At 45.7% G+C, this 12,619-nt stretch overlaps 1 protein-coding gene across 1 annotated transcript in view; it reads right to left on the bottom strand.

Annotated features, from left to right (window-relative positions):
• Cc2d2a (coiled-coil and C2 domain containing 2A) overlaps positions 1-12,619 on the bottom strand; it is a 75,464-nt gene that overhangs the window by 51,183 nt on the left and 11,662 nt on the right. Inside the window, exons 3-9 of the mRNA XM_051164889.1 lie at positions 11,016-11,104; positions 10,580-10,681; positions 9,139-9,237; positions 8,057-8,230; positions 6,777-6,939; positions 3,962-4,098; positions 3,150-3,281 (exon numbers count right to left, since the gene is read on the bottom strand). Coding sequence (XP_051020846.1) covers positions 3,150-3,281; positions 3,962-4,098; positions 6,777-6,939; positions 8,057-8,230; positions 9,139-9,237; positions 10,580-10,681; positions 11,016-11,104 — 896 coding nt within the window. The remainder of the gene's footprint in view (positions 1-3,149; positions 3,282-3,961; positions 4,099-6,776; positions 6,940-8,056; positions 8,231-9,138; positions 9,238-10,579; positions 10,682-11,015; positions 11,105-12,619) is intronic.

The raw sequence follows: 12,619 nt of genomic DNA, 5'->3' as shown, positions 1-12,619 counted from the left end.
AGAGGAGAATCCTGCCCTGTCTACAGAAGGCAAGAAGAACCAAAGGAAAGAAGGAAAAGAAAAGGGAGAGGGGGAGAGACTCCTCCCGGAACCCAGCTCAAGCCTCAGGCTCTGGCCTCCCTCCTACACCTCCTTCAGTTTTGGGTCTGGGAAACACCCCTTAAACTAGTTTTCACTGGGTTTCTGCCATTTGCAACCAATGCAATGCTTCCTTGAAAAGTTGGAGAAAAAAGCAGGAAGGGAAAGTTGCTAATTTTATCAAGTAGTAACTAGCAAGGAGGATGGAGTCCTGACAAATTCCTCAAACTGGCTTCTGACAGCAGGCAGTCCCCCACCCAACACAGCACCCTTAGTTCCTGGATTCTTTTCTGTCTCCTTACATGGGACATGAAGGTTAAGGACAACTTTGGATATTGCTACCTTTGGATTCCTAAGACTTAGTACATATCACACTTCTAGTTAAAGACAGCAGGACATGGAAAGGAAGGTAGAAGGAAGGAACGCGGCTCCTGGGCTGCTCTTCAGTGACCCTAGCCCACTTTGCTACTGTAATTGGGAAAGCTGCATTTTCTATTATGCTTTGTCCCACTTTTTTTTTTGTCCCATATTTTTAATTTTTAGACTTGGATTGTTCCCATCTTAAATTGTGTTAAATTTCATAGTTTATTTGAAGTGTAAATGTTTTCTTTTCTTTTTTTTTTTTACATAGCACAATCTGTTTTAATGCATAAAAATATAGACTACTGTTTAACATAACTTGACACTTCTCTTGGCAATAATGCACTGGATAAAATACTTCTGCATGTCAACATATACTTTGGAAGTTTTGAACAGCTTCAGGCATTCTAAGGATTTCATGTAATAAGATATTTAAAATCTGATAATGATGCATAATGGGCTTCCATTCTTTCCTGAAATTTTCAGAAAAAAAAAATTCGGGCATGGCAGTAGGATATGGACATGTTTGGGGACATCTCACTAGGTTCAGTCTAAACACTATATGAATAGTGAGAAGAAACAGCTCTCTTTTTCTCAGAAAAGCCACTGGATTGATTTCCAGGGTTTAATTTCATTTCTACTCTTTGACCTCCAGTTCCAGGGTATTTGTCTCCCTCTTCTGGCTGCCTCAGGTACTGCATACACACTGTACACAAACACATTCAGGCAAACACCTCACACAGAATACCTGGAAGTAAATCTAAACAGGTACGTGAAACTACAAAGCAGAGTGATTCTGGATATACCGTAAGGTCTCAAACACAAGAGCAGGAGGAGACTTTCTTTCTGGAGACAGCCATGGCCCTGTGACAAGAGTTAGTCTTTGCACCTCTCTCCATCATCTTTACACTGAGGCATTTGGATTTCCAGCCCCTTGATAAATTCTTCTCCTGCTCATTCCAAGAAGCTGGAGGTCTCAGAAGAAGAGACACTGAAGATGTAGGCCCTGTGTGAGGCTGGAGGCTTGGAAGCCCCTCCAGGGAGTCAATGGCAAAGTCTACATCGTAGGAGTTTGATTACTATGACAGCAGCCACAAAGACAACATCTAAGAAGCTAAGTGGTTTTCTTTGTGTATCTGTTCGGATTTCTTTCTTCTTCCTTTTTATTTTTGGTTTTTCAAGATAAGGTTTCTCTGGGTAACAGCTCTGGCTGTCCTAGACTCTCTTTGTAAACCAGGCTGGCCTCAGATTCACAGAGATCCTTCTGCCTCTGCCTCTTGAGTGCTGGGATTAAAAGTGTGTGTGTGTGTGTGTGTGTGTGTGTGTGTGTGTGTGTGTGTGTGTGTGTGTGTGTGTATTTCTTTATCATTATTTGTCTCATTTCAATTTAGAAGCTGCAGATTATTTCACTTTTACCCAACTATACTTTTTCTTTGTAACAAAATGAAATGCTCATAACAGCAGTGCTAAATAATAACTTCCTTATAAATGAGACTCTCCAATTACCCTCTGGGCGGACATGCATCCATCATTAGAATTGATAGTCTGATGTTTCAGTGTATCTCACTAACAAAAGAATGGCTGAGCTGAGTGAGCACCAGAGTTGGTCCTCTCAGTGTGAGCATGAAGAGTCCTTTAAAGGCCCAAGAAACTGCTGACCTCTGATCTAGTAGTTGGGGATCCATTTTTATCCCCTGATAAGAAAACTAAGCCTGGCCCCCCAAAAGGCTATTTGGCACAAGAGACAGCTGAGTCCAAAAATGGAGTAGGGAAAAAAAAAAAAAAGACATGAATATACCTTGGAATAGCATTTTGTTGTTGTTTGAGGCAGGGTCTCTCTCTGTGTAGCCCTGGCTGTCCTGGAGCTAGTTTGGAGGTCTGCCTGCCTCTGCCTCCTGAGTGCTGAGATTAAAAGCATGTGCCACCACACCTAGACCATTTTCCTTTTAAGATGATTATTTCAGATATTCTGTTACAGTAAAAGAAAGCTGACTAACACATTCACTGTGTGTATATTGATTATATTTTCTTTATTTGTCCATTCATACAATGGCCAGTGCGATTCATCTCATATTTAAGGCTAGTACTGCAGTAGCTGTGGTAGAGGGGTCTGGAAGGAGGTTAGTTAGAGTCTATAAGTGTACAGCCGGGGGAGTCGGTTTGAAGGGCTCTATAGTACAGTATGGTGCTTTGATTGAGGCTGTTGCTAATCCTTCTTTATAGGCAAAGAATTGACACAGAAAGAGACTGAGGACCAAGTTCACAGAATGAGTGCTAAATCAAGGACCCAAGCCAGGCAGTTTGGCAGAGAGCTTCAGGTAGGAGAGTAAAGGGACGTGCAAGGACAATAAGCCTCCCTTAGACCATAAAAAAAGAGGAGGAAGAAGCAGCCTTCTGGCACGTGTGACTAGGAAAGAGAGAGGAAGGGGCAAAAGAAATGTGAAACGAAGAGCAGCCAGCTTGTTTTAGCAAATAAAGATGCTGACAGCGCCCTTCCTAGCTGGAACAATCACACCTGTGTGAGCTGGGATCCTGTGTGTAGCTGAAGACTCACTCCTACAATTGCCCTTTGGGTTTCCCGTGTGAGGTGGTGACTTATTTTAAGAGCTAAGTAGAATATTATAAACCTAACTCAAGCTATGCAAGAAGTGGGGCAACTTCAACCTCACCTATTTACACGGGATTGAAAGGAAGAAGACACGCGTACATACCTTCTTGTACAAAGTCTCCAGTTCAGTCTTGGCACTTTGCTCCTGTGTAGACAGTGAAGGCTTTGAGGGAAATGGCTTGATGGGACTGGGTAGTGCCAGGATTCTGCCATCATCTCCAAACCACTTCCTCCCCTGTGAGTCAAGCAGAGAGAAGGACCATATTCTTTTATATTTGGGCAGAGAACATTTCGCAAAACATTTTCCTACAATTTGTTTTTGTTAAGTATTTCGTGTGGTACCTTGGGCCCTAAAAAGAACTTTAAAAGTGTCTGTCTCCATAAAACTGATTCTTCACTAACAGCCCCCACTATTAAGGTCCATTTAAGACAAGTAAATGGGCCAGCCATAGTGTCTCACACCTTTAATCCCAGCACTTGGGAGGCAGAGGCCGGTGGATTTCTGAGTTCGCAGCCAGTTTGCTCTGTAGAGGGTGTTTCAGGACAGCCAGGGCTGCACAGAGAGACACTCTCTCTCAAAAAGGGTGGGTGGGTAGGGGGGACAAGTAATTGAAATGCTTAACAAGAATCTTATGTTCTCTTTGTTAAAGATTTAAGGGGAGGGGGACACAGAATTAAGATCATTCTTTATGTTGACAATACTTTTTTAAGACCTGGGAAAACATTGGCATCTAGTTGGCAGGAGACATGCTCTGGGAAGTTGAGAGGTGCTGTTGTTTGAGGGAGATCTCAGAGTGTACTGAGAGACAAAAACTAGAAAGAAGTAATTGTTCTTGACAGACTCTATAAAGGAAAAGAGTCCAGTGGACTGTGTCGGGCACCATGCTTCTCTGGGGAGTGCTGTCCCCAACTCACAGGGTCCTGTGTCAGCAGTCTGTTCTCCATGATGTTCTCATTGGTGCGGGCCACCTCCGGTCTGGCCCCGATGTAGAGACCTTCATCTTCCAGGAATCTGGGCTGCACATTCTCAGGGAGCTTCTTATAGGTCGGCACTAGGCAGTTCACAAATAAACACAGTAAACCCGAGACCCAGCCTCAACCTTCAAACTGCCATCTGGGGAATTAAAAATAAGCGCCAGAGGTCTCATTTATGGGGATAAAAAAACACATTTTCTAAATTAATTTCTCGAAGCAGAGCTGAGGAAAAGAGGAATGTGTTTGTTCGCAATATGATACAGAATCGTGTACGTAGGAGATGGAGGCTAACTAATTCAGCATCGAGCTCAGCTGTGGGGTGTTCAGAGAAGAACAGGGTGTTCAGAGCCAAGGGTCAGGGCATGGGGCTTTAAGCTATTGCTCTTTAGCCTAGTGAATTCAGGCCAGGCACTTGGAGGTTTTGTTGTTGTTGTCGTTTGTTTGTTTGTTTGTTTGTACCAGAACTGTTTTTCCTTCACTGAGTTCCTGGGAGAATTAGATGATGTCAAGTATAAGGAAATGGTTTACTAAGTAAAAAGCTCACAGCCTGGGAATGCAGTGAGCATAGAGCACGGGGCCGGTACCAGGAGCCTTGTACAGCACGTACAGGGACCTGGGGGGCCGATACCCTGCCCTGAAAAGGAAAACTTTCTCAGGGTGAAGCGATATCTGGGTTATCTGTGTGCTCCAATTTTCTTTTTTATTCATTAAAAAGTAGATCTTCGCTGTGCACCTCACAGTGACAGATACTCATGTGACTCAGGGCTCCAGGCCAGGCTGATGCTGTGTGGAGTCACTTAGGTGGTGGTGGAGGCAAGAGAGAGCCAAAAGAGGCAAGGTCTACACGGTGACACTGGAGCAGTGGTTCCCAATCTGTGGGTCAAAACCCCTTTGAGGGTTGAATGACCCTTTCACAGGGGTCGCCAAAGACCATTGGAAAACACAGGTATTTACTTATGACTTATAACAGTGGCAAAACTACAGTTATGAAATAGCAACAAGAATAAGGTATGGTTGGGGTCACCACACCATGAGGAACTGTATTAAAGGGTCACAGCATTAGGAAGGTTGAGAACCACTGCTCTGAAGAGTGCCTCTGAGGAAGACACACAAGGTTGCTAGAAACTTAGTGAAGGGAGAGATGAACTCAGGATACAAGAAGGAGTCGCTCAGGGGCAGGCACATTGCAACCCTAGTGTTGAGAGGTGGATGTGCAATGCAGGATGATGGACCCTGCAAGGGAACAACACACGCAGTCATGCACAGGACCTGCACAGTGGATCTGTCAGCTCTGTTCTGCCCACAATGGTATGAGATTATACATTGGAGCTCAAAGCGTTCTATTATAAGTGTTCCTATACTTAACAATATCAGAATGCTGACATGCTATGCAGGTCTTCTCTTAGGAGCCATGGACTATGTATCTGGGTACACACAGTATACCATGTGATGCTCATGCAACCAAAAATTCACTAATGACCTTTCTCAGAATGCATCCCGTCTATCAGCCAGATGGCACTCTACTGAAGGCTGTGCAAGCTTCCAGAATGCTGTGGTGTAGCAAGACAGGTCACAGGGCAGCAGAGAAGAGCAAGGGGGACTATTTAGATCATAGGGAGGAGCGTGGGGCTCTGTGCTGATGAGGGACACCAGCGGAGTTTAGACTCTGTCAAGGCTTTGGGGCTTGTTGCAGCAGAGCAGACTAGAGAAAGCAGAAGAAAGGGTGAGAAGGGTGGCCCGTGGGATGGAACTTGTGAGTTAATTTACAGGGCTCATAATTATCTCACTCTGAATGGCATTAAGCACCTCCCTATTCTGTCTTGCTTGGGTGTGGCCATCAGACACCGTATTTCCTACATTATCTTATCCACTGCAATCAGAAATAGCCTTGCTCCCAGAAAACTCTCCTGTTCCTCAGAAAACACGGGGCACTTTCTTTATCATTCTTCATCCACCATACTGAAACACCAGGTCAGAACTACTCTCATGCTGTGTAGAAGTCTGTGTTAAAACAGTTTTGACTGCTCACCCAAATATATGTACCCTTGTTTGTCACAGATGCACTACTGTGCCAGCAAAATTAAATTAGGAAAGTTGTTTTTTTTTTTTTTTTCTGCACCCCTGAGGTAAGCACATGTTCCTAAAGCTACTGCTATCTACAACAGCAACAGCAATGGGACAGAAGCTATGGGGTTTGGTTATCACGCTGGGCCCTTCACCCATTTTAGCTCCTCTGTCATGCACCAAGTCATCTTTAAGGCAATTCTTATTCCTTCCTTTCTTCAGCCACAGCACCTGGGAATAAGGGATCCTGTTCCTGACTGTAATCTGTTCTCCCACTCCTCCTTGGCTATGGAGCAGGTGTACATGTGTGATCAGGTGAGTTGTGAATGTGTGTGCATTGAGTTTTTGAGACAAGGTGGCATCTCTCACTGAACTAAAGGTCACCTGGCCAGCCAGGTGCAGGGAGCGAGCTGTCTCCACTTCCCAGGACTGGGATTACAGGCAGGTGCTACTGCACCCGGCTTTTTACATGGATGCCAAGGATTCAAACCCAGGTTGTCAAGCTTGCACGCAAGTGCTTTATCCACTGAAGCCTTCCCCGAGCCCCCAAGGATAGTTCTTAACTAATAAATCATATTCAAAGCTAGGAGCATCTCTGGAAAGGGTAGTCCTTCATATGACAGGTATACTTCATTTGCTGGAGAATGAATGAAGGTGTCCAAGCTGAGCATGGGAAAGGAAGAGTGAGCACCTGTCAGCCGGCTAGGTGTGAAGAGCATCTCTTTTTCCTTCTGCATCCGAACATGGCCACTCTCATACTCTGCAGCTCTGACCGCCACGAAGTCATGGGCTGTGCGATCTAAACCCAACAGGAAGTCGTCAGCATCCTGACCATCGAGCAGCTCTTCCTCTTCCTACATACACAACATTGGAAAGAAACAAGAGACAGCCACACCAAGATTCTCAGTTGGCTTGGGAAAAGAATTACTAGTACTAAACCCACGACACTTAACACACCTTACCACAAAATCGTACTTTCCAGGCTGGGGGACATAGGTTAGTAGGTAGCGGTGCTTACTACAAAAGGGTGAGGGTGCAACTTCAAGTTCCTTGAGGCCATATAAAAGCCAGGCGAACAGGAAGAGCATCTGTAACTGCAGGGTTCCCATAGGGAGATGGGACAGGGGAAGCCCTGAGGGTTCGCAGGCCAGCTAGCCTGCCACACACAGTGAACAAACAACATGGATCCTGTCTTAGGTGAGGTGGAAGATGATGAGAGATGCCTGAAGATCTCCTCTGGCCTACACACCAGAACTGTGGCACATGCCTACCCACAGTCACACACATGAACTCTCTCTCTCTCTCTCTCTCTCTCTCTCTCTCTCTCTCTCTCTCTCTCTCTCTCTCTCTCTCTCTCTCACACACACACACACACACACCTGGTGCATATATAACACACCTGGTGCACACACACACAAAATGGTGTTTTCCTTTTAGTTCTTTTCAGATGAAGATGACCTCTCATATTTTGAAAGGGGATTTTCACTGTTTTTGTTGTTGTTGTTGTTGTTTTTTTGTTTTTGATATTCCACCTACTTGGAAAATTATACATCAGAGGAAGCCAACTCAGAAGTGGTAACCTGAACAACAGTAGCTCAGAGCCTTTAAAGATGAGTATTTGATAACATTTACTTAAAGGACCTGGGCTCACAGTACGTAGCATAATTTATACTTAACTCTCTTGTAAACCTATAGGAGAGAGGCACGCTTCATTTGCTTTCTGGAGCCAAGTATTCTGCATGTGTGCAATGCAGAGCCTAGCAAGAAAACCCCCAAAACATGCTGCTTCATTTCTTTTTTTTCACAAGAAGACATGGACAGATTTAACCAAGGCCCTTACTACCCAGTCTGTGGGTGGTGTCAAGTGAGGTCACTTCTCACTGCATAGTGATCCTCCTGCTTGTGGGGCCGGCTCCTCCCCCAGCCCATTCTTCCCACTCTCTCCCTCCTCCCCACAACCGTGTCAGATACCGTCTTCTTTGCGCTCTCTTGTGCATGTCCTTCTTCTGCCTCTTCTTGGCCGGCTTCCTGAGCTCTGCCTCCACCTTTGACCTGCACTTCCCCCTCTGATTCCTCTGGCTCAGGATCGAAGTTGAAAGTGAAGAAATTATAGGCCTCTTCTGCCGAGGGGAAGCCAGGAGGGGGCTGCAGAGAGACGGAACGGCCTGGATCGGACACTGAATGAGCCCCATGGAGCTAACGGACAGCTGGCTAGATGCTACGCAGTCGGTGGAGGAAGGATACCGGTCTCACAGGTCATGGATTTTAACAAGAGCAGCAAACAGTTGCTGAGTGTTTAAAATAAGTAGCTCTAGTTACTTCTGAAAATACTATTTTATGTGTGTGAGTGTTGTGCCTGCATGTACGTGTGCCATGCCAGAAGAGGGCATGGGACTCCCTAGCACTGGAGTATCATATAAGTGTGAGTGGCCATGTGGGTGCTGGGAACTTAACCTGGGTTTTCCAGAAAAGCAGTCAATGCTCTTAGTAGCTGAGCCATCTTTCTCAAGCTACTTTTAAAAATATGAGCAATTACCTAATTACATCCCGATTAGTATTTATAAAAGTAAGAGCTTCAGGGAAGATTATTGAAGTGTCCAACAATATACCCATTGTTCAGTGGGCCAACGCAGAGATAATGTTGTTTAATAATGAGAAGTATAGGATCTGTTCATCATTTTAACAAGTGACAGTTATTATCATTTTGGTTCTTGAGCTGGTACCCTCATTCCTTCCCTATCACAAAAACTGGGGCATCTCAAGAGCTGAACAACCTCTCTCATTACCCTACTGTTCTCCTGCACCCCTCCACCTTCCCCACAAGGGGGCAGCATTTAAATCTTGCCTCCAGGACTTTAAAAGTAGGAATCATTTCTCCTTCTCCTTCCCCCCCTGGCCCCCCCCCCCCTCTCTCTCTCTCTCACACACACACACACACACACACACACACACACACACAGCATGGCAACAGGGGTCAGTTATGTAGATGTGCATCTATGATTAGATCTTTTTGAAAAATAGAAAAAATATGCATTTTAAACAGAGTTTCTTACCTGGGGCTTTGACTTGATTTTTCGTACAGAATCACGGAATTTGACTCTTGAATAACTCTGCGGGTCATCTTGTTGAGTGCCTTGTACCTCTTTACTTGGCTTTGTAAAGGGGGGAAGAAGAAGATACATTAAACCAAAAAATGTCTAGAAACTAAGAGTATTCTAAGTTGAGGTATAGCCTTTGTGCTGGCTTCACTGACAATTTGACAGAAACTATAATCAGTCACCTGGGAAGAGTCTAGATCTAGAAAGTCTAGAGCAGATTGGCCTCTGTCTCCCTCTGTCTCCCTCTGTCCCCCTCTGTCCCCCTCTGTCCCCGTCTCTCTCTCTCTTTCTGTGTGTGTGTGTGTGTGTGTGTGTGTGTGTGTGTGTGTGTGTGTGTATGTGTTGATTGGTTGTTGTCGGTTATGTAGGAAGAGAAAGCCTATTATGGGAGGGGGTTTCCTAGGCAGGTGGTCTTGAACTGGGTAAGAGTGAAGACAGCTAGCTGCATATCAACAACAAGCCAGCCAGCAAAGAGCTGTGCATTTACTCTTTGTTTTTCACTGTGGATGTGATACTTTAGGTTTCACCTTCACTTCTCCTCAATGATAGATTATAACTTGGAATTATAAGCCAAATAAGGCCTTTCTCCCTCAAGTTGCTTTTTGCTGGAGATTTTTTTTTTTCTAATTACAGCAACAGAAGTGAAAACAGCTGTCCTCTAATGGCTTATCATCTGCTCTTTAATCGTCTTGTCATTCCACAGGGTGCAGTGTTCACAGACTTCAGATATACTTCAAGATGGAGGGGCTGATTTTTTTTTTTAACTTACCACTGCTCTATGAAGACTAAACCTGTATACTCAATAGGCCCCCCAAATGGAAAGTCTTATTTAGTTCTGTAGATCCACAAATCCTTCATTTCACAGAAGATCATTTCCAGTCTCTAAAGAAAAGCATCAATCATGACTGAGCCTAAGCCCAGCAGAGGAGCTCAGGGCTCAAGGGCCATCTTTTTTGCTGAGCCTCAGGTCTGCCTATTTGGTGAGCGGAGCCCTCGGCAGGTGCAGGCTCAGCACCCCTAAGCATCCTGGGACCAGAGTCGTTTCTGATTTGGGATATCATTCAGATTTGAGTATTTGCTCCTCTCTGCTTGAAGCCCAGAAGGATAGCTTATATTTAGAGAATGTTTGCCAAGCGGGGCTAAGGGTGTAAGGCACTGGGAGACCACTTGCCTGGATCCAGTTCAGGGAGAGAACCAAGAAGTTTCCTGCCTGAGAGGACCCGCCATGTATGTGTGTTACTGACAGAAACACTGTTACACACGTTAATGCAGTCCACAAACCATACCAAGAATTTGGTTGTAGTTTTGTCCCTGTTGTGAAGAAGTGGAAACACGGGCCAGACAGTTGCGGGGGGAGGGGCGGGGCATGTCAAAGTAGACCGAATTCACGTCTTACCTCTGTGCCAAATTCAGTCTCTGTTTCCCTCTCTCTGGGACTGCGCAGGCGCCGGGGCCTAGGGGTGGGGAGATCGCGCAGCAAAGCACTTTCTGCCTTGGACTGAAAAACCAAACAGGAGAAAGTGTTATATATAATGATTATCAGAGAACCTGAGCTGCCATCTGAAAAAAAAATCTGTAAAACAGTTACACGCAGTCCCACTGCAGGGATCAGGGCAAGAAAAATGTCTAGAAAAAGGTTGAAAAGAGTGACCACCATTTTCTAGTGTCATTTTCTTCTGTGTCAATAGAAAGTATATTAACTTTTTAGGGCTTGAAGGACAGATGGAATGGCTCTCAGGTCCACACAGTTTGGAGTGCACAGAGCAAGCATTCAAGCCCTGTAAAATCACCATCTGCCCTGAAGGGAACATTCACCACACTGTCTCTCTTACCCTTGCAGCCTGAAGCTTCTCTCTCATGCGCTCCCTCATGGAAAATTCTGCAAAGCCCGTTCTGGAAGCTGAAGGGATGGGGGGTAAGCCTAAAAATAAATAGAAATTACTTTTCAACATTTTTCTCAGGCGTGGCTTAAATATAGAAGAGGATGTGATTTTGCTAGTCCTGAGCCGCACATCAGCACACAGGCGACAATGTTGGAGCCTCTTTTGACAGTGGATGTACATGCATTGCTTTCTGGGAGCCAAGCGCAGAGAACTGAATCCTTGGCTGTCCTGGACTCTTTGTAGACCAGGCTGGTCTCGAACTCACAGAGAGCGCGCCACCTGCCTCTGCCTCCCTGAGAGCTGAGAATTACAGGCTTGCGCCACTTCACCGGGCTCCTGTCAGTTTGGTTTAGCCAAGACTAGAATGAGTGGCTCCTGACTGTTCAGGGTGCACAGACACTGGCCGCCTCAGTCAGCACTGGACATGTGCTCTGAGGGTGGATGGGTGAGTGATTGTGGCGCCTGCGCCACTGTGGTATTGAGTCAAGGGCGAGGGACTGTGGATTTAATTCACACACACATACACACACAAAAACACAGCGGATCCTTCATGCTAAGAGAGCAGCTGCAGCAGCGGCGGCGGCGGCAGCAGCAGCAGCCTTCAACAACCAGTCTTTATTCAGTGTCCAAAGAACCTTCTTATAGGCAGCAAAACAGGAATGCCACTCGCAGGTGAAATCCCTCAAGAGGTGATTGCACACAGGAGGAAAAGTCCCGAGGAGGGGAGGGGTGCATTCTTGGAGCAGTAACCATGACTAGCTAACTAGCTAACCAACATAAACGCAGACACGGAAGCTGCTAGAAACAGGACATGAAACAGCAAGACAGGCAGGAAGCCCAGTCGGGCCTGGTTCCTACAAGTGATGAATAGAGGGGTCAGGGTCTAACCCTCACTTCAACTATAGAAACCTTTCCTAAAGATCTAGCCATAGCTTTTGCCTGTGCCGTTCAGACTATGCACATCTCACAGACATTACTGAATGTAGACCGGAACCACTTGGACAAGGGCACCGCTCTCATGTGCTGGGTAGGGTGTGGTGTGTGGGATGGATTAGCATATGGGTCTCCACAGCATCCTCACTGGGTTATCATCACCAGATGATAACCCCAGGCTCAGGTGTTAACATCACTGGGCATATCATTGACGTTGAAGACAGTGAGGTCACTCATGACAAATGACCGGCTTCCCTGATCACATATGCAAGAAAATAGAATGCTTGAGATTGTCACCACCCTTCTGACCAGCGGAAAATAAGGACACGACCTGAGCATTCTTCTCCAGGTGGTTTATTCAGGAATTTTCAGCAAGCTTCTTCCTCCTCCCAACCCCGGATCCCCGCTAATATGCTATGCTCATCCAATCAGCAGCCCTTATGTTGGTAGCTCCAATTGGTTCCTGACAAGGCGGGATGCATACATCAGAGCAAAGCGCGGCCCACAACCCAAGTAAGGACTTGTTTACCAGGAGCAGAATTGCAAGTCATTTTGCCTGGCAGGTTGCCAGGCGCCATCTTAGCAAGGGCGATAGCTTCAGCCTCCCACAGTTCCCCCTT

This window comes from Acomys russatus, chromosome 22 (assembly GCF_903995435.1).
Source record: "Acomys russatus chromosome 22, mAcoRus1.1, whole genome shotgun sequence".
Classification (NCBI taxonomy): domain Eukaryota; kingdom Metazoa; phylum Chordata; class Mammalia; order Rodentia; family Muridae; genus Acomys; species Acomys russatus.
This window is presented reverse-complemented; position numbering and strand designations above follow the sequence as displayed.